This window comes from Cetorhinus maximus, chromosome 10 (assembly GCF_964194155.1).
Source record: "Cetorhinus maximus chromosome 10, sCetMax3.hap1.1, whole genome shotgun sequence".
In the NCBI taxonomy this organism is placed as follows: Eukaryota; Metazoa; Chordata; class Chondrichthyes; order Lamniformes; family Cetorhinidae; genus Cetorhinus; species Cetorhinus maximus.
In genome coordinates, this window is record NC_135888.1 from 90,488,704 (window position 1) to 90,511,202 (window position 22,499).

At 44.4% G+C, this 22,499-nt stretch overlaps 1 protein-coding gene across 1 annotated transcript in view; it reads left to right on the forward strand.

Annotated features, from left to right (window-relative positions):
* Window positions 1-22,499, forward strand: part of unc5a (unc-5 netrin receptor A) — a 329,799-nt gene that overhangs the window by 38,181 nt on the left and 269,119 nt on the right. The window contains exon 2 of the mRNA XM_078549746.1: window positions 8,039-8,260. Within this exon, the coding sequence (XP_078405872.1) occupies window positions 8,039-8,260 (222 nt within the window). The remainder of the gene's footprint in view (window positions 1-8,038; window positions 8,261-22,499) is intronic.

Genomic DNA, 22,499 nt, shown 5'->3' on the forward strand with positions numbered 1-22,499 from the left:
GCTCAATTTTTACGCCACTGGTTCCTTTCAGGGCTCCACAGGTGGCCTCTGTAGGATATCACAAGCCTCCACCCACAAATGCACCCATGAGGTCATAGATGCCATCTTTGCGAGGGCACACAACTTTGTGCATTTTGCCCGGAACCAGAACAGCCAGGATGCAAGAGCGATTAGATTTGCCCAGATTTCAGGTTTCCCACAGGTCCAGGGTGTGATCGACTGAATTTGTGTGGCGCTCAGATCTCCGATGCAACAAGGAGTCAACTATTCAACCGCAAAGGCTTCCATTCGCTGTATGTGCAGCTGGTGTGCAACCACCACAAATGCATCCTGCAGGTTTGCGCATGGTTTCCAGAGAGTGTCCATGACTCCTACATTCTCAGTCATCCACAGATCTGTGACATCTTTCAGGTTCCACAGAAGCTGCAGGGATGGATCCTTGGGGACAAGAGCTACCCGCAGAGACATGGCTGATGACACCCATGCGGTGGCCTTAGTCTGCAGCAGAGCAACGGTATAACGATGCTCATGCTACAACTTGCAACTTGGTAGAGCAACCATCGGGATGCTGAAAATGAGGTTCCGATGTCTGGACCAGTCTGGCGGAGCCCTGCAATATAGCCCACAGAGGGTGTCACGCATTGTTCTCACCAGCTGCACCCTTTACAACCTGGCGTTGCAACAGGGAAATGAGCTGGCTGAGGAGTAGATGGAGGAGCTGGAGGTCTCCTCCGATGAGGGTGAAGATGTCCTCGAAGGCAACAATGACGGCAGTGAGGCCCTCGCACTGGCCAGATGAGGCAGGCATGCTCTGGACGCCCTCATAGCTGTCAGATTTGTGGAGGATGATGACGACATGCAGTGAGGAGACACCATGGATCCTCACATTGCATCTATGAATGATTGACTCCAGTCTGGCTTATAGCAGCACAAATACCCTCTGTGATAATGATCCTGTCATCGAGATGCAGTGGAGACCCTAATAGTTGCTCAATTGCAGGAGAATGATGACGACATGCAGTGAGGACACTCCATAAATCTTCACATAGCCTCTGAGAATGTCTGAATCCAGCCCGGATGAGGGAAGCTCGCTAGCACTCTGTGATCAGGGTCATATCATGGAGATGCAGCCATGAAACTTCAAAAGCACCTGATCCTTTGTCTACCTTCAGCACCTGAGCCCTGAAGGAGCACAGCGTCACTGGTCACAGATACTGAAGAGATGGGGGCCAGCCTCTCCTTAAAGGTGCTGAGAGCACACAGAGAGAATGACGGAACTCTGTGATGTCTGCCCACTACATTCTGACAGCAATGACAAGAACCACCGGGTGCAGGCATCAGTAATATTTCCAGGGAGTGTGAGGCTGGACCATCACTTTGGTCTGAAGTCTGCACAAAGCACAGGGAAGAGGCACTGGACTGAGACACCTGCTTTTATTTTGTACAGAAAGGTTTCATATCTGCATGACAGAACAAGGAACCATAGGCAGGGAGACATTTTTGGGAGTTTATTGACAATAGTGAACAGTATGTACAAGTGATTAACGTCCATGCCCAGGCTGTGCAAGTAATTCTTCTTAACTTCATAACCCTGCCTCTACATCTTGGTTCTCCCCGGACATCAAAAGCAGAGGTGGAGGCAGCCTACTGACTGCAACACCCTGTCTGTGATGATCTTGGCGGGCATCCTTTGGAGGGCTGAGACCTGGAGAGCCCCGGCCTACTTTTGGAGTCCTGCTGTGTAGCAGTGGCACTCTCCTCAGCCTGTGGTGCTGGAGCTACCGAGGTCACAGGAAGAGGGGATTCAGATGGGCCGGACACTCCTGGAGTCACCTGGATGGATTGTCCCAGGGATACACCTGCTGATCCTCCTCCGTATGCGTGCCCGACGGCCGCTGGCTGAGGAGAAGAGGTGGCTAGAGTGAGATCGAGCTGCTCCACACCCCTCTCACCTACACACTGGTAGAGGCCAAATGTGGCATCAGCAATGGAGTTGAGCCCATGCAGCAGTGCAGGACAGATGTCCTGGATCGAGGTCTTCATGTCGGCCGCCATCCCACCAGCATTGATACGTTGGCATGCCGTTGCTATCACCTCAACCTGAAGGTGGACAGACTCCTCCATCGTTCCTTGCAATCTGAGGAGTACAGCGGACATCCCTTCCTGATGTTCCCTAGCTTGCCTTTGCGGCTCCAGCAACTGTGACATGACCGAGTCCAGAGGTTCATCAACTGACTCAGATTCAGCAAATTTCTGGTCTCCAGCAGTTCTCCAAGTTCCGGGGCCTGGGAAGTCTCTGCCGCCACCTGCTGTGGATCAGAAAGTGTGATGTGCTCACCAGATTGTGATCCCGATGTTACTCTAAAGCTAGGTCCCACCGAGGTGTTTGTCTTTGTGCTGGTGGAGGGTGTGGGTGAGCGCTGTGACAGGTCTTCAAGGATGCTGCCTTCAGATTCCTCTTCAGAGGGTTCTTTGTGGCTTGATTAGAGGCTGTGGATCGTGGATTCTTGTCGACTGTTTGGCAGATGTGCCTGCGTAAGCAACGGGAGATAATTAGTGTATGGCAGTGGCCTGTGAAAGAGGATACATCACTCACAGCATGGTTGTCTGATGGATGTTGCATTGCTGGATCCTCATTTGGTACAGCATCACCGACCTCACCGTCAGCACAGGAACAGTCCAGATCCTTGCCGGCCAGCTGGATGACTCTGTTTGATTTCAGGCATTCTTTCACTAGTCTGCGACCTCTCCCTCTTGTTGTGTGCCAGCTTGTCCTGCATGAATAGAGATGGAGGGAGTGTAAGCAGGATGCCTGCCAGGCCGAATGATAAGTATGCCAGGCATGTGTGGGTGGTGAGTGGTCCCATGGACGGGATGAGGACAGTGGGGATGAGTGTGAGAGAGTGAATGGTGATGTCCCTTGCACTGGCAGTGAGTGGGATCCCTATGGATGTGTGATGGGTTTGTGAGTTGAGAGTGATGAGAAGAGTGACTTATCCTTGAGGAATGGAGGAGATTATTCATCCTCTTTTGACACTGGGTGGCTATCCTCTTTTGCAGGGCATCTGCGCTAACAACCACTGCCACTGCCTCCTAAGCAGGATTGCTGGTATTGCTGACCATCCTGTGGCCAGAGCTGGGGCAGAGGACATCACGGTGGGCCTCCATGGCATCCAAAAGGTGCTTAAGGGATGCATCATTGAACCTGAGGGCTGCAGCCTTTTTGCCTTTCTGGGCCATGTCTTCCATGCAGCAGCCCTGGGCTGGAAGCACTGAGCAGTGTGCGCGTGACTGCACTTTAAATGTGGCGCCCGAGGTGATGAAGCCCCAAGGTGATGGCGTGGCGGGCGAATGAGAGCCTGCCCATTATGGAAACAGCGTGTTTCCCGAGTTTGCATAATTAATGCAGCGGATTTGGGATGATACGGTGTGAGAAGTCACCATTGCGGCCAGCCGGTAAAACATCGATTTACCCGCCCAATTCCACACTTAGTGCTAATCTGGGATGATTCCCTCCAGCATCTCCAACAGTGCAGCACTGAAATTTTCAGCTTTGATTGTATATTTATGTCTCGGGAACTCATAATATGGTGAGGGAAGAGAGTGTTGCCACTGAGCCAAAGCTGACATATAGAATGGTTCCAGCTTAGAGAAAAAATAACAGCATGAAACCAAAGATCACATTTAAATTTTGAAAAAGCTTGTACATTTTGTATTGCAACTGAAATGGCTGCATTTGAGTTTTTTTTGATACATGTCCTTAAATAGAATGCATTGAGAAGGGCGAGTTGTGGAAATGTTGCTTTAAGACGTGGGCAAGGAAGCAATAGGGGAAGTGTGCAATGTGTTTAATTGCTTGCCTTGCAGAGGATTTGGAACTGTTCTGCTGTTCTGTAATCTTAGGGGAGAGGGAGTTGGCCCTCTGTGCCAATGCCTGTTCCTTCCTGGTAGTATGAGTGATATTTCTACTTAGCTTGGTGGCAGGTGTCTGTTCATCCTATGTCCAGTGCCCTCCAGAAGTGCTTGGAGGTCTGAATGCGTGAAGATTTGAGTCCCATTTCTTTGTTGGTTCAATGCTGATGCATTGGCCTGCTGCTCCATAGTCCAGATAGACATAATTATTTAAATTATGACTAAGACATGCAGTGAAGTTATAACAATGTGCAATTTAAGAACAATTCATTATTACTCTTACTTTTTTGTGCACCAACCTGTTGTTGAAGTGTTGGCTGAACTGTCTTTTTTAAAGGTTGCTCACACCAATTTTACACAGGTTTTACACCATAACTTCAATGTGAATTCAAGCAGACCCAGGAAACCAACGTGTAATTCCCTCTACATTATACTAGCAAGCATAATTTTTTTTGACAGAGTAATGGTGATGAAAAACAGTTTGAGGAAATCCTAAGCCCAAATATAATGCAGTTTGTCCACTATATACAGTTTTGTGGGCTGTTGTTCATCCGTTCACTGAAAACCATTAAGATTGAGGTGAATCTTGCTTTGATAGCTATGAATATCTTTGATTAAGTAGCAAAAGTTTCAATTAAACTTTAAATTAGCACATTCTTGTTTTTTGTGTAATATAAACGTTCTAGTCTGAAAAACATTTTTAAAAAAGTTACGTTCTGTGAAACACACCTAATTTATTTTCCATGCTGGTGCATGCCAAATATAATCACACTGGCTTCGTGTTGTGAAAGAGAGTGATATATATCTCCCATCAGTCTCAGAACATTTATTTTTCATTAACAGTTAAATGCATACATGAAACATATTTGAGAGGGTTCAGTGAGTTCCTTTTCTGGACTTGTACTTTACATTGATGAATTGATGCAATCAATGTGTCACAAATTGATGGTAGAAACTTGCTCGCTGACATTGTAGCATGTTGCAATAGTCCAACAGAGCAATACAAAATCTACCAGTATGCATTGCTACCACACAACGAGGCACATTTCTGTTCATTTTTGCTAAACTTTTTAAAAGCTAACGATGAATTAGCAATGATTTATAAAAGCAAAAAACTGCAGATGCTGGAAATCCAAAACAAAAACAAAAATACCTGGAAAAACTCAGCAGGTCTGACAGCGTCTGCAGAGAGGAATACAGTTAACGTTTTGAGTCCGAATGACTCTTCATCAGAACTAAAGAAAAATAGAAATGAGATGAAATATAAACTGGTTTAAGGGGGGATGGGACAGGTAGAGCTGGTTAGAGGGCCAGTGGTAGGTGGAGATTGCCAAAAGATGTCAGAGACAAAAGGACAAAGAGGTGTTGACGGTGGTGATATTAGCTAAGATATGTGCTAATGGTGTCACATTAGCACTAATATCACCACCGTCAACACCTGTTTGTCCTTTTGTCTATGACATCTTTTGGCAATCTCCACCTATCACTGTCCCTCTATCCAGCTCTACCTGTCTCCACCACCCCCCCCCCCCCCCACCCCCCCCCCCCCACCCCCTTAAACCAGTTATATTTCACCTCATTTCTATTTTTCCTTAGTTCTGATGAAGTCATTCGGACTCAAAACGTTAACTGTATTCCTCTCCGCAAATGCTGTCAGACCTGCTGAGTTTTTCCAGGTATTTTTGTTTTTGTTTAGCAATGATTTATGTTTGTTTTGCTTGACCATTTATAGCAGTTTCTCTTCCATTGCCTCCCATGCCTTTTCTGAACTCATCATGCCCATGACACTCACTACTGCTTCCTCAAACCCATTTACGCTAAACATCTGACCACACGAATTCTCTTCCTGGCCTTCATGTTATAGCACTTTGCAAATGGTTCCCTCTCTTTACAAACAACCCCTGACCCTTTCAAATGGTCATCATGAGACCTCTCCTCAAAAAAACAGGCATCCCCTCTGTCCTTGAAAACTAACACCCCGTCTACAACTTCCCTTTCTTCGCCTTAAACATGTTGTCACCTCCCAGATCTCTGCTCATTTGTTAAACTACACCCTGTTTGAGGTCCCCCAATGAAGTCTTCGCCCCTCCCAAAATAGTCCGAAGCAAAGTTATGAACAGCATTCTCTGTAATTGTAATGTTATACATTATTTCTCCTTGTTCGCCTTGACCTCACTGCAACTTTAAAACAGTTAACTTGCAATGCCTCTCCTCCATTCCCAAATTTAATGGGATTACCCTCGCTTAGTTCCAGTCTTAGTTATCTAAGTGCAGCCAGAACATCTCTACAAATTACTTCTCTTTCTACCCCTGCACTTTCACCATGGGAATCCCTCAAGGATCAATCATTGGGCTCTTCCACTGTCTCATTCACGTGCTTCCTCTTGACAATATCATCCACAGACTATATACAATGACAGAAACCAGTTCTTCCTCTCCACCATGTCTTTTGATGCCTCCACTACCCCTGTGCTATAAGACTACTTGCCCGACATGCATCCTTGAATTAGCTGCAATTTTATCCAGCTGAACTTGGCGAGGGTTGAAGCAATCATTTCGGACTTCTTCCACAAACACCATTTGCTAGTGACCCCAACTCCCTGTCCAGCCACTAAATCTGTCAGAAGTGGACTGTTCAAAACCTCAGCATCTAATTTTTCTTCAAGCTGAGGTTTCTATCCTATATTCTTTCCATCACAAAGACCAATACTCCCATCTCCATAACGGTGACTATTTCTGTTGCTACCTCAGCCCAAATGCTGTTGAAATTCTTATCCACCCTCTCAATTCAATTGTCAAGTTAATTGTGGCTTGTATTGTGAAAAACATTATTGATTAGAATAATTTGTTTCATAAAAGTGCTGTTTGAACCCTATGAGCAAATATACTTCAAATTATAACTTTTAAATGGAAAAAAATATTTGAAATTATATAAATTGTGTCTTCAGGTTCCTTCATTGGTTAGTATTTATGACTAGATAGTCCAGTTTTAATATGGATTTACATTTTTAAGGGTGACTGGTTACTTATTAAGGGTTGGAATGGATATAAGGAGCTGAATAGAACTGTTTTCAGCCTTCAGCTCTGTCAGCTCGTTTTAAGATCTCGTGAAAAATGCTCAGCTCTTTTGGAACATGGTGTATTCTGGCACATGGGGATTTTCCAGTTAAATATTGGATAAATGTTTCCTGTAAATAAATAAAAGGCCTTACGTAACAACAGAATTTTGCTCTTTGAAACAATTGAATTTATTGGCAATCAGAAGCTATTCCAGCTGCAATGAGAACTAAGGAATCAATTAAACATTTCTACCTTGAAATTAGACTCTCGTAATATAGCATAATCATATGAAATGCCTTTGCTATTTTAATGGAGGCGCTCATTCATTAAAAATCATGCAATATCATTCAAAGAGCACAATTTTAAGGGATCTCTAAGGAATGAATCTGACTGACTCTTTTAGTTTATCCTGAACTAAATCAAATACATTACAGCTTTGTGTACTACAAATGCACCAAATTAATTGCGCAATGTACATGAATCAGATTGATCACAGTCTGGTCACACGTTGTGTGACTTATATTACTGTAGCTAAGTGTTTAAATGACTATTACATTTTAATTATTAAAACCAGTGCCTGATGAAAATGACTATCCAGATCACCACCATTTTTGCATAAATCTACGTTTGCAGATTATGATATTAATTATAGACAGATCATTTCTCCCTTTAAAACTATGTGGCTGACTTCTATTGCAGAATTATTTCTAAATGGCCATGATCGAAGAAGGGAAACAACAAAATTCTGCTTAAAATAAAACTGGTATCAGTAAAAGTGACCATAAAGCTGTTGTATTGTTGTAAAACCTCCACTGATCCACTGAATATTTTTAGGGAAGGAAATCTGTGACCCTACTTAGTTTGGCCTAGTTCACGCCCACTCCAATGTGATTGATTTTTTAACTTCCCTTTTAAGTGGCCTAAAAAGCAATCCCACTACCAACTTCTCAGGGCAAACAGGGATGAGCAATATATTTCGCCAGTAACACCCACATCTCAAGAATTATTTATTTTAAAGAAGAACAGAAAAAAGTACACATTTGTAAAACTATACATTTTTCTTCAGATGCAGAATACAGCGAGACACAGTTCGAAACCATCCCAGTGGCTTCTTCAGAATCCTTGCCTCATTTTTTGGTTGAACCAGAGGATGTGTACATTGTAAAAAACAAACCTGTCACCTTGATCTGCAAAGCGACACCAGCTACGCAGATATACTTCAAATGCAATGGTGAATGGGTGCATCAGATGAATCATGTCACAGAAGAGACCATAGATAAAGTAACAGGTATGTCTGCACTTATTTCCTCAATTGTGAAAGTGCAAGTTAAATTTGAGGTGTGAGGGATGACTGAATGCTTAATTAACGATTGCTTTGTCTAGAATGCAAAGGCCTCAGTTTCAACTGTCACTGACTAGCAGAAACTAGGCCCTGGATGGGTTGAGGGGTGGGGGGCAAGCAGGAGTGGTGGCAGTGGTTAGTGTTAAAATAAGGGAAGCGATTTACCTCCTGACCCCAGGATCCCTCTGCTACTGGAAGGCAGTGGGGAACCTGTCTTAATTATTTAGATTGGGACCTAGCTGTAATTTTACAATAGTTCTGTTGAAGGGTCATGAGGACTCGAAACGTCAACTCTTTTCTTCTCTGCCGATGCTGCCAGACCTGCTGAGTTTTTCCAGGTAATTCTGTTTTTGTTTTGGATTTCCAGCATCCGGAGTAATTTTTTGTTTTTATCTCTGTAATTTTACCTTGCTGGGCGAACAATTTCCAACCAAGGAAAATTTACCGAGAAACGCATTGAGCCTGATAGAGGCTAAGTAGGGTGAGTTTTAACAAGTTTTATTTTTTGGTTTCCTTGCAAGACAGAGGTGGAATGTGAATTAGTACTCTTAATCCTCTTGTCTTGCAAGGAAACCTTTGGCCTACCCATCCCCATCGGCAATTCTGTCTCTGTACCTCCCCCATAAGGCTAATGTAATAACAACTTACTGCACTTGCCAATCACACACAGAGGCTTTGATAGCCCTGTCAGAACTCCCTCAGGAGGACTTATGGTAATTTTGGAGAACTTTTCCCCAGATCTCCACTAGTAGCCTCCATTACCAGAAATCTGCCTATGGACTGTTAAAATCTCCTGGACCTCAAATTTGTCAATCGCCCTGAATGTATCAAACCCTCCCTGAGTTAAAATTGAGGCCAAAAAGCAAGTGATGAACTAACACATGGATTTGATGTTAGTTTTTATGCTAATATCTATAAAGCATTTTCTTGAAACAAATTACAGCTGTCATTTCACAGAGCCATTAAACAAAAAAAAAGTGTTGTTTTTAAAGGAATGAATGCATCGCTTGTGGCTTTGCTTTCATGGGATGTGGGCATCGCTGGCTAGGCCAGCATTTTTATTGCCCATCTCTAATTGCCCTTGAGAAGGTGGTGGTGAGCTGCCTTCTTGAACCACTGCAGTCCTTGTGGTGTAGGTACACCCATAGTGCTGTTAGAAGGGAGTTCCAATATTTTGACCCAGCGACAGTTAAGGATTGGTGATATAAATCCATAACTTCCCTGCTCCCATGCGTCGGATCTGGGGGGGTTTACTCCAATGATGCGCTGGGGAATCCCTCTGGCAAGTTCCCAGGTAAGAGTTTGCATGGCAATTGCCCAGAAGTGCTAACTTCCTCTGGACAATTGCGCTGTGCTGGGAACCATCGGAAAATGCGATTTAAACGTCGATGGTTCCACCAGGGTTATAGCAATAGTTACCCAGACAAAGTCAGAAGAATTAAAACCTCTTCTAACTTCTGGGTAACTACTGTAAAGACCCAAACCAACCCCATGGGACTCCCCCACACCCCCGACCATCCCCCCCCACCATGGGATTCGTCCCATCCCCCTCCCAACCTCCGACACCTCCCACTTCACACCCCGCTCCCCCCCCGACCTCGGATATCCCCAACCACCCCTCAGCCTCAGACACCCACCCCACCTCGAACCTCGGACTCCACTAACACCCTGACCTCAGAAGGCCCCCAACACCCCCCCTCCCCCAAAATCTCAGACCCTCCCCCACACCTCCTGTCTTCCAAACCCCCGCCCCCTGTAAAAAAGGGGGCATGGCCTCCTTGACTAAGCTGGAGCTAGACTTCGCTGGGGCCTGCAACGAGTCTTTCGCTACAGACCCCAAGCAGCTTCGGCAAACGGAAGTGTCAATGTTATTTTCAAGACTAGCTAAGTAGGTATTTATTTCTTCTAGGGCAGAATCTTCGGGTCAGCGTGCAGTCCCCGCTCGCTGACGCATAAAATGACACGCACTGATGCCGGGCATGCGTCCCGACGTCATCACACACCATTCAGATATTCAATTCAGCGGGCGTGCACTGGAGTCGGCTGCGCACCCGCCAAACTGTCAAAGGCCTATTAAGACCGTTTAAATATCAGTTAAATATCAATTAAAATACTTAACGGAGCGGCCCGTTCAACCTTAAGGTTGGCGGGCAGATGAAGAGTCCAGGCGGCCTTCACATTTAGCATGAAACCTCATCCACGGGCAGGTTTCATGATAGATTTTAAAGTTTAATAAAATTTTTTACTAAAATTCATTGACATGTCCCAGCTCATGTGACACTGTCACATGACGGGACATGTCTTAAATTTTTTTTGTCTCTATAAAACAAATTTTAAAGATCAAACTAATCTCCCTGAGGCAGCTCTTTCCCTCAGGGAGATTTCTGTGCTCTTTCACGCACATTTGCAGAAGAGCGCAGGCCCCGAATCAGCCTAATTCCCCCACTTGTACAGGGAGCGTTCAGCGTTTCTGGGTGCATGTCACGCTGGGTGGACCAATTAAGATGGCGGCACGCAGCTGATCGTGGGCGGCGATCGGCTGCACACCCGCCCACGCCCGCTTCCATCCAACCATCCCGACGGGGAGAAAATTTTCCCCCTAATTTCTGCGGGCCAGCACTTTCCAATGCTAGTCAGAAGTTATGGCCCATAGTTTCAAGTCAGAATGGTGTGTGGCTTGGAGAGGAACTTGCAGGTACTGGTGCTCCCATGTATCTGCTGCCCTGGTTCTTCTAGGTGGCAGAGGTTGTGGATTTGAAAGGTGCTGTGGAAGGAGTCGTGGTGAGTCTTCATGCTAATGATTTGTCTATATTTGTTGATGCCAGTAATCCATCTCCATGATTGTAATCTTGAATTATTATGAAAAGCATTCTCCTAAACACAAGAATTCGATTGGCCTCAGGGATGATCTTCCCTTGATTTATTTTGAGTTCTCTCCTCTTTATCGAGCTGGATGCGACTTGTTTCAAGCTACGTCCTGTCATTATAAACCATCTTTTTTCCTCTTTTGGGTGTCACATACTTTGTCCTTCCATTTGTGAGCTGAGATGCCATCTTTTTTCTAGATTGGTCGTTCAGCAATCCTTATATCTTTTGAACTGACCACCATAAGATGATCCAGAGAAGCAATAAAAATTTGACAAAGTTAACAAAGCAGCACTACATGCAGCACAATTGAATGTACTGTGCCAAGTGAGATCTTAAACATTTTGAGACATTTTAATTTCAAGGTCATGCTGCTGTATTAACTTTTTGACCAATTTTTCTGCTTCTCTGGGATCAGCCCTGTGCTCACTATGAAGATGCCATCAGGCTACACAAAGTCAATATCCCAGGTTGGACTCAATAGTGCTATTCTTTGACAGTAAAGGAGATGTCAATCTTATCTATTATCATCATGGTGTCAGCAGCCAGAGAAGCCTCCACTTCAAAAAGCCTTAAAGATCCCTCTGCCAGTCAACAGCCAATCACTTTTACTGATTAATAGGCTCCACAGCTGCTTTACTCGTCCCTCCATGGTGAACTGTACATATTTAAGCAGCACCAGGCAGTTGTTGACTGTGGAATGTTTAGAAACACATAAGCAGAGTGTGTGTGTGAAACAGATTGGTGCTACCCTAGAGTTTTAAATTATTGGTGCTATGTTGCTCCCTAGTAACAGCCTTTCTGTTATCTTCATTATCTGTCATGTTTTCAGGCAGGTAAATCTGTTATAACAAGTCACAATTTCTCTATCAATATTTCATGCACTTGAAGTCAGTTTTCAGCTATTCAGAAAATTTGACAATCCAAGTCTCAGCACCAGAACGGATGATGAAACTCAGAGGTACTAGAAAATGGTAAATTTAATAACTTTTAGAAACAAGATACATTAAATGTGAAGCGTGCATCATTTAGAAATAATGTCAAGCTTAAAATTAATAAGTGAGAAACAAATGCAGAAAAAGAAAAGGGAGACAGAAGTCAAGCATTTTATATTTTGTTTCAGCTAAAATGTTTTTAAAGCATTTATATTAATAAAATAAAAGTGTCACAGCCACTCTTGACCAATTTTCCTCCACCCAATTATGAAGAGAAAGATATATCAATATTAATTTCTTGAAATGTATTATTGTGAAGGTATATAAATATCTCTTATTGTTGTAATAGGTAAATCTTACAAGTAATGAAATTGGTATAATTACTTATTGGCAGGAATTGAATCATTGATTTTCAACAGATAAAATCAAAGTCTGTATTAAATGTTCTGGTCATTGAATTCATTGGATGAGATGCTGTGCTTCCATAGATGGGTACAATAGTTATCTCAATGTTTCCCTACATGTTAGTTGTTATGCTGCAATTAGGGGCCATTAACATTTAAAAAGAAATCCAAACACCTAATTTTAACCAATAGAACTACACCTCAAAACTTCACATTTTTAAACAAAAATAAATTTTAATTGTATATACAAGACTTAAGCAGAACAAGAACTATTAACTTAACAATATGGTACATAATTACGTATGTTATGCACTCAGTTTTATTTCTTCCTTCCCCCAAGAACTCTCTTAGATTTTATGATGTCTTAGAGTTATTTACTTCTGTCGAGACCAACCCAAAGTATGCAACAGTCCTCTGGAATTTATTTTAATTCTTTTCAGTTCCAGCTTTTCTCTCAGGTAAGGCTATATTTTATAAGCCTTGTTAGATCTAACACCCATGATGCAACCAGCTGTGAGCGAGGGCTAGTATTCAGCGTAAGACAATGTTGGAAAGGGGGAAAAATGACTGGAAGATTTGTTTAGCTGGAAGCTGAAAGAAGAAATCTACAGTAATCCTCAATAAAAGCAGTTAATCTTGTTGCCTCAGTAGATACCTCAGTCCCTTGTTCTGGTTGCCTTCTCAGTGTTTCCCAGCTAAATACTATTGCTTTCCTTGCTACAAGGCTCTGTGAGGATTGCTGTAGACTTCTTCCACTAGTTGCGAGTTAGAGTAAGGGCGAATATCATTCGAGATTTGCACAAAGTGCAGTAGTGGATGGAAAAAAGGACATTTTACCTGCTGGCCGCAATGACGGCTTTTCGCGCCATATCGTCCAAATCCCACCTCAATAAACATGCAAATCCAGGAAACACGCTGTTTTGCTGGTGGGCTGCCTCCGATTTGCCCGCCGCACCATCACCTCGCCGCTTCCTCACACCAGGCGGAATATTTTAAGTGCAGCCTCACGCACACCTCTCAGTGCTTCCAGCCTAGGACTACTGCACAGAAGACATGGCCCCAAAAGGCAAGAAGACTGCATCCCTGAAACACCTTTTGGACACTGTGGAAGCCAGCTGTGACACCCTCTATCCCTGCTCTGGCCACAAGAGGGGCAGCAATATCACCAATCTGGCTTGGAAAGCAGTGACAGCGGTGGTCTGTGCCAACACCCTGCAAAAGAGGACAGCCACTAAGAGCGGAAAAGAATGAATGATCTCCTTCATTCCGCCAGGGTAAGTCACTCTTCTCATCATTCTTAACTCTCACATTCACATACCCATCATACATCCACAGAGCCCTCACTCACTGCCAGTTCAAGGGACATCACCATTCACTCTCTCACACACACCTTTGTTGTCCTTATCCTGTCCATGGGACCACTCACCACCCACCACACCACAGGGATATTTATCATCTGGCCTGGCAGACATCCTGCTTACACTGTCTCCATCTGTATTCATGCAGGACAAGCCAGCACACAACAAGAGGGAGAGGCCGCAGCCTGCAGAAGGAATGCCTGAAATCAAGGTCCTCACGGACTTTAAAAATAGTCATCCAGCTGGCTGGCGAATGTCTGGACCATTCCTATGCTGACGGTGAGGTCAGTTCACCCACCATGCCATCACCTAGCTGCTTCCTCACACCGGGCACCATATTTAAAGTGCAGCCGTGCGCACACCTCTCAGTGCTTCCAGCCCAGGACCGCTGCACAGAAGACATGTTCCCAAAAGGCAAGAAGACTGCAGCCCCCACCGATTCAGTGACGCATGCCTGGGACACCATCTGGACACCGTTGGAGCCCGCCACGATGTCCTCTACCCCCGCTCTGGTTGCAGGAGGCCCATCAGTGTCACCACTCCAGCTTGGGAGACATTGGCAGTGGTGGTCAGTGCCAATGCTGCGAAGAAGAGGTTGACCATGCAGTACAGAAAGAGGGTGAATAATCGCAACCGTGCCGCCAGGGTAAGGCAACCATCTCATCACTGTAAACTCACACACTCAGAAGCCCATCACACATTCATTGGCATGTCATTCTCTGCCCACTCATGGGACATCACTCATTCTCACACACACCCTCACATCTCCATCTGGCCTCATCTCCTCTGGAGACTGCTTCCTCAGCCCTTACCATCTTGAGGACATTTACGCAGATCAACATGTGCCCCCCCCTCACACACCCTAGGATACACCCTTCCTCAGTAATGCCCTAGCCCTGCAGCCTCCTCCCTTGCCTGGGGCTACTTCTCTCCCTTCCCCAAACAAGCCCTAGCCCTGTAGCCATTGAAAAGCCAACCCACACCTTACGGCTGGTCTTGTAAGTAGAAACTGGGTCTATACTCGATGGAGTTTAGAAGGATGAGGGGGGATCTGATTGAAACTTACAGAATACTGAAAGGCCTGGATAGAGTGGACATGGGGAAGATGTTTCCATTAGTAGGAGAGACTAGGACCCGAGGGCACAGCCTCAGAGTAAAGGGAAGACCTTTTAGAACAGAGATGAGGAGAAACTTCTTTAGCCAGAGTGGTGAATCTATGGAAATCATTGCCACAGAAGGCTGTGGAGGCCAGGTCATTGAGTGTATTTAAGACCGAGATAGATAGGTTCTTGATTGGTAAGGGGATCAAAGGTTACGGGGAGAAGGTGGGAGAATGGGGTTGACAAACTTATCAGCCATGATTGAATGGCGGAGCAGGCTCGATGGGCCGAATGGCCTAATTTCTGCTCCTATAGTCTTAAACCTGCCCTTGAGACCCCCCTAAAAGTGATGTGGTGCTGCCTGCAAAGCCTGGCACTGATGACCATGAGTGCTGCCCAAAAAAAGGTAGGCAAACAAGCCTCAAAGTCCCGAGTGAAGTGCAGTTTGCCAGGTGCACATTGCTTATGTTCAGTCATGAAACATGCCGATGCGCCCAGATGATTCAGCATGGGGGGATGATTCTGCTCACATCCAGCAGCAGGAAACATGGCCTGTCATTGCCAGAAGGAGCGGACAATCTCAATCTTTTTGGTCTTGTACGCTCATGCCTGCCTTGACGCCTGACACCAACAGGCATGGAAAATTCTGCTCTAAATCTTCCAGCAGCTTTAGCCTCACAAATCCAAAGTGAGATTAACCCCCTGTATTCCACACAAAATGAAAAAGATAGTATTTTCCTGGCTTAACAGTCAATCTGACTAACATCCATCAACTTTGACTATCTTGGATCAGTGAGCTGCAGACTGTTAGAAGCCATTACAGTAGATTTCTTCTTTTAGCTTCAACAAATCTTCGAGTCATTTCCCTTCCCCACTTTCTTATACTGAATCCCAGCTCCCAAATGCAGGCTGCATCATGGATGATAGATCTAGCATTTACCCTACTTCAGGTGCAGGTCTGGCTTTATCTCTCAACTTCTAAGGAGGTACAAGCTGCATAAGACCCAAAGCTCACACAGTTTCTTAGCTGCATCTCTCAACCAGCCTTGTCTGCTGGTTATGTGCTAACTAAATTCACAAAGATAGACTCAAAAACAAAGCAACTCAGTAAGCTCCACCCATCTCCGTGGCAATGTGACATACAAAGTCTGTTCCTAGGTATAAATGCAAATTAACTGTTTTTTAATTGCAAACATTCCTTAATTCTGGGAAACCACATGAATAATTTATATCCTTTACTGGAATAACTGCAGACATCCTGCCTCCAGTCCTTTAGCTAGGTAAGACACCTGTTGTTTTACTCCGACTTTATCCAGGAAACACAAGTTCCTTTTTGAATTGTAATTATCTTGAGTCTGTGTGGTTTGCCAGCCTATAGATGTTTACCATTACTTTTTTCCACTAAAAACTAAAAAGCTATACCCCTAAGGCTTAGGAGCTAAGACATTTGGTGTACAGAGCATAGTACACCAAAGTGTTTCCTTGAATGTATGAGTACACATTATAGGTGAACCAGGCAAGCACTTTAGAATAATGGTAAACTAATCTATTCTTAGTTTTCCATTTTCTTTCATGCTGCCACAGAAAAATTGATAGACCTGTGTCTATAGACCTACTTTCTCAACCTGCACTGTCACCTGTGTAATGGATTTTGTAGTATCATCGAATCATGGACAGGTTACAGCACAGAAGGGGACCATTCTACTCGTTGAGTCTGTGCTGACTCTCTGCAAAGGCAAATCAACTAGTTCCACTCCCCAGCCCTTTTCCTGTAGCCCTGCATTTTTTTTTTCTTTGGTGGTTATCCAATTCCCTTTTGAAACCTATTACTGAATCTGCCTCCATCACGCTCTCAGGCAGTACATTCACGATCCTAACCACTTGCTGTGTAAAAATGTTTTTCCCCATGTCCTTGCTGTTAGTTTGTCAGTCACCTTAAATCTGTGGGCTCTGGTTCTCAACCCTTCTGCCAATGGGAACAATTTTTCTCTATCTACTTTGTCTAGACCCCTCATGATTTTGAAAACCTCCATCACATCTCTTTTCAACCTTCTCTAAGGAGAACAACTTATTTACATAACTGAAGTCTTTCACCTGTGGAACAATTCTTGTAATTTTTTTCTGCAATGTCTCTAAGATATTTACATCCTTCCTAAAATGGGGTGCCCAGAATTGAACATAATACTTTAACTGAGGCTGAAACAGTGTCTTGTAAAGATTCATTATAACTTCCCTACTTCTGTACTCTGTGCCTCTATCTATAAAGCCCAAGATTTTGTATGACCTTTTAACTACTTTCTCAACCTGCACTGTCACCTGCAACCAGTTGTGCACATATATTCTGTTCCTGAATCCCCTTTAGAATTTTACCCTTTAATTTATATTCAATCTTATAATTCTTCCTACCAAAATGTATCACTTCACGCTTCTCTGCACTAAATTCATTGGTCACGTGCCCACCCATTCCACCAATCCTCTTGAAGTTTATCATTATCCTCCTCACAATTCAAAATATTTGCAAGTTTTATGGCATCTGCAAATTTTGAAATTGTGTCCTGTACATCCACAAAGTCACTCAGCTAACTTTGTATCTGTACTTCCATCGTCCTTTTTATTCCCTGGTCTTTAATTTTGCTGGCAAACCTATAATGTGGCACTTAATCAAATACCTTTTGGAAATCTCTATAGACCATGACAACTACATTGCCCTTATCAACCGTCTCTGTTGCCTCATTAAAAAACAAGTTAGTTAAACACAATTCGCCTTTAACAAATCTATGCTAGCTTTCTTTAATTAATCTACACTTGTCCAAGTGACTATTAATTTTTTCCTGGAGTATAATTTCAAAAAGCTTTCCTACCACCCAGGTTTAACTGACTGGTCTGTAGCTGCTGGGATTATTCTTGTACCCTATTTTGAACAAGGGTGCAACATGAGTAAATTCTGCAATCCTCTGTCTTCACTCCCTTATCTAAGAACAATTGGAAGATTCTGGCCAGCACCACCATAGTTTTCACCCCTCGGTATCCTTGGATTACATTCCATCTGGTCCAGGTGACTTATTAACTTGAAGTACAGCCAGCCTCTCTCATACCTCCTCTTTATCCATTTTTAGTCGATCCAGTACCTCAACTATCTCCTCATTCACTATAATTCCAGCAGCATCTTCGTCCTTTTTAAAGACAGATTCACAGTACCCATTTAGCTACTCAGCTATTCCCTCTGCCCCATGCCTAGACCCTCTTTTTGATCCCTAATTGTCCTTGCCCCTCCTCTTTTACTATCATATGCCTATAGTTAACTGCTAAATTTTGCTAGTAGCTCCCACAGATCAGCTGGTCACTTGTGATTGACAGCAATTTTTTCTAGCTGCTGAAGAGTCCAAATATGTGCCTTGCAAGGTTATTTAATTCCCATTTCTTTCACAAGCATTTGACATGCCTGCTTATCATATTTGACATATTTCTTGACATTCTTACTCTGGTCACACATACAAAAGTTTAACCTTGGTTTTAATGGTGATTTTGATCATTCCTCTGCTATTATTACTTAATTATCAATTTAATTATCCAGATGAGGCAACTCCCTTGTGCATCTGATTAATTCCCAAAGCAATCCTGTTCATCTGTCTGGTTATAAGAATGTTAACAGCTCACACATCTCCTAAATGAAGGTTTCTTGACACCTCTTGACCGGAGGGCATTTTTTTCTCCTATAAACTGTGCTACTAATACACGTTTTGTAGAATTTTCAAATTTCATGTAATTCAGTATTAATATTAAAGTAATTAGCATCAAAATTTGAATATGTCCTACCCAGTATACTCAGCACATTGGAAAATATCCTGGGACACTGCCAACAAAATATGAGGCAAAGTGCCACAACCTTCTCTACTTCCTTCAGCATTTGCCATCTGCGGCAAAATAAACAGGGAGGGAGAATGACATTAAACACTGTGAAGGATTTTGAATTGAATGTGCACTCTTCTAGTGAGAAAAAGCATTAAGCTAAATAGGAAATGGACTAGATGGATCCCTTACCTATTATCGCTTTATCCGGTTGACAATGTTTTCCAGCCCCATTGAGAATTTGTGACACTTCAGATGTAAATTGGCCTTGATTTTAACCCTCCTTTCTCTTCACATAATGAGAATGGTGTGAGAGAAGGCTTAGATTCGGCTATTTATGCTGCCTGATAGAAAGACTCTGCATTATTAATATGGGGCCTGGGAGTTAAAATGGACTTTTAATATGGAGATCCCTCTTGCCTGCATGCCCATTTATCCCACTCCAGTAAGGCTTCTTCAGACAATAAAAATCATAAACCTGTGGGATGATAGGAAATGCCATTAACACATGGGACAGGATTTTCCCCTCGTTGGGCGGGCGCGCTGGGCGGGCCTGGGAACGACCACAAGACCGACCGCCGTCCACGATCAGGCTCAGACCACGATTTCATGCTGGCTGGCCAATTAACTTCCAGCCAGCGTGAAAGGCATGTTAAGAGCCTCAGCGCTGGGGTGGGGGGCGGGAGGAGTGCAAGCACTGAAGTGTGTGCATGCGCAGGAATGCGCTCAGTGAAAGCTCCCTGAAGGCACAGAGCTGCCTCAGGGAGCTGAAGATTTTTAACCAGCAAAATAAAGATTTAAAAAATAAGGAAATCATGTCCCCACATGTGAGTCTGTCACATGAAGAAGGACATGTAAAAAAGGAGGCTAAAATTTTTTATTTGTTCTTTAGTCACTGTTCGAAATCTCATCCCACCCGTGGATCAGGTGTTGTTAAAAATGCAAAGGCCCCCTAGCCTATTCGCCTGCCCGCCAACTATATGGTTAGATGGGCAGCGAAAAATTCAATTTAATCAATTGATTAAGGGCCTTAATAGGCCTCTTAGTTGTCAGAGGGCGTGCTGCCATCTCGTGCTTGCCTGCTGACCAAAAGATCGTGACAGTGTGCGATGACATTGGGACGCTCACCTGATGTCATCGCGCACTATTTCATTCCTGTTTGGGTCAGGCTCACGCCCGCCTGCGGGAAGAAAAATTCTGTCCAGTGAAGTTTAAAATTTGCCGTCCTGAATAAATCTGGTAGAGCCTTGCAGTGCAGTGCAGTCCAGCAAGATTCCCCATTGTCATTTGTTGTATGCTACAGAATCATAGTGAAGGACAGAGCAGCCTGCTTGATGGGCACCCCATCCACCACCTTAAACATTCACTCCCCGACCACTGGGGCGAAGTGGCAGTGTGTACCATAAACAAGATGTACTGTAGCATCTCGCCAAGCCTCCTTCAACAGCATCATCCAAACCTGCAACTTCTACCATCTAGAAGGACAAGGGCAGCAGATGAATGGGAACACCACCACCTGCAAGTTTCCCTTCAAGCCACAAACCATGCTGACTTGGAACTATATTGTTGTTCTTTCACTGTCGCTTGGTCAAAAACCTGGAACATCTGAATTCCCCCTCCCCCCAACAGTACTATGCATGTATCTACACCACATGGACTGCAGCAGTTTAAAAAGGCAGCTCACTACCACCTTCTCAAGGGCAATGAGGGATGGGCAACAAATGCTGGTCTTTCCAGTTACACCTACATAAATGAATATGAAGAGAAAAGACTTGTTGCTTTCAGAAGCTAAAGCTGACGATGATGAAGCAGAAATGGAAGGATTCCCTTCTTCACAGCATAAGAAGGGTGCACAGGAAAAGAAGATATGGGGCAGGACAGCCATCTGTCAGCAACCACAGAAAGGAGAAAATAAGTTACTGTCCCGTTCTTTTGATGAATAAAAGTTGACACACCAAATGAAATCACTTCACATCTGTTTTCCCCCCACCCTCACAAAATCCTTCACTGTCAAAAATTCGGCCTACTGTATTTCCTTCATGAGATGAAAGTCTAAATTTAATAGCCAACAATTTGTGTGCACAAAAAAAATCTGAATTACATGTGCACAAGCCACATTTACTTGCGAGAATAACATTCACCAAAAGGCCCAACTAATCCATATTCTCTACTTAAAACTACTTCTTGTCCCAATGTCCACCCTTTATGGCAGCTAATGCAATTCCTCTAACTCCTGATCGACTGCTTTTATGAGTGGCTCCATGAGTTTGTGCATTAATTGGTTGGGAAGAGACCCCTTGAGTTTGAGGTGACTCCTGTCTTAGTGAAGCAACTGACCATGAGGGCTAGCACCATTTATCGTGCAGCATCAATGTATACTCAACACATGTCTTAAGCTCCTTCAATTGCAAATATTGGAAGTAGCCTTAAAGGGAAGCAGGTTTATTCTCTCTTAAGAAACAATGGGCCAAATCTCCTATGGAGTGGCAATCACCATCAGATTGCCGCTCTGCTCCTATTTTCTTAGCTACTGGCGGTCCACGTTGCTCGGCTGGACTCCTGACGCAGGCCTACTGAGAAATGTGGAGCATAGCTGCGCCTGGAGCCCTCCAGTGTATTGGTAGGAGTGTCGGGGGACACAAGGTCACTTTGATAAGCTAGGAGAGAAGGTAAGTATGAACATTAAGTGAGTAAAGGGATATGGTGGTCAGGGGTTGTGTGTCAGGGGGTGGATGGGTGGCTGGGTAGGGGGGGTTTGGCTGGCAGGGGCGTTGGATGGTTTGGGGAGTTGTCAAGGGGTCGGGAGTGGGAGCATAGTTAGTGGGTGGGGACGGGTCAGGTGGTCGGGAGTAGGGGGGGTGTAGTCGGATGGTCGGGGGGGTAGTTGGGGGTGGGGTGTCAGGGGGTAATCGGGTGGCTCAGGGATGATGGGTACAGTCAGGTGATCGAGGAGGTTCAGGGGTAGTCAGGGGATGGGGGTGGGAAGCGGTCGAGGGGAAGTCAGGGGTGTGGGAGAGTAGTCTGGGGGTTGGGGAGTCATCAGGTGTTTGCGGGATGGCTGCTGGGGGCGTGTTGGGGTAATTGGGTGGTCAGGGCTGGTCCTGGATGGGAGGGTAATCAGGTGGCCGGGGATGTCAGGAGGTAGTGGTGAGGGTTGGTGGGTCTGGAGAGTAGCTGGGGGATCAGGTGGGTATAGTCAGGGGGTCCAGTGGAGGCTGGGGGTATCAGTGTATATTTACCCAGAAATTAGAACTGGTTTAATCCTTCTAACGTTCCCTGGGTAACTATTCTGGTAGGTGAGTCAGAACCATCCAAAGTCTCTGACTTTAGCTCAGAGTTTCTGTGGGTTCCAGATGCAGGGGAATTGCCCAATGAAAGCCCAAAATTCATGGTTAATTCCTGTGCAGTCCTGGCATGGGGACTTCCGAGGGGTCCCCCAGTGCATCTTCCGGAGTACCTCTGTGGTGCAACCCTCTGGGGAATGGAACATCTGCGCCAACATCTAAGAATATAAGAAACTGGAGGAGGAGTAAAGCCATCCATCCTTTCAATCCTTCTCCACCATTAAATCATGGCTGATCTTTTACCTCAAATCTACCTTTCTGCATTATCTCCACATCCCTTAATCCCCTTAGTAATTGCTTCCTGAAGTCCACTAGTGTTCAGCACTGATG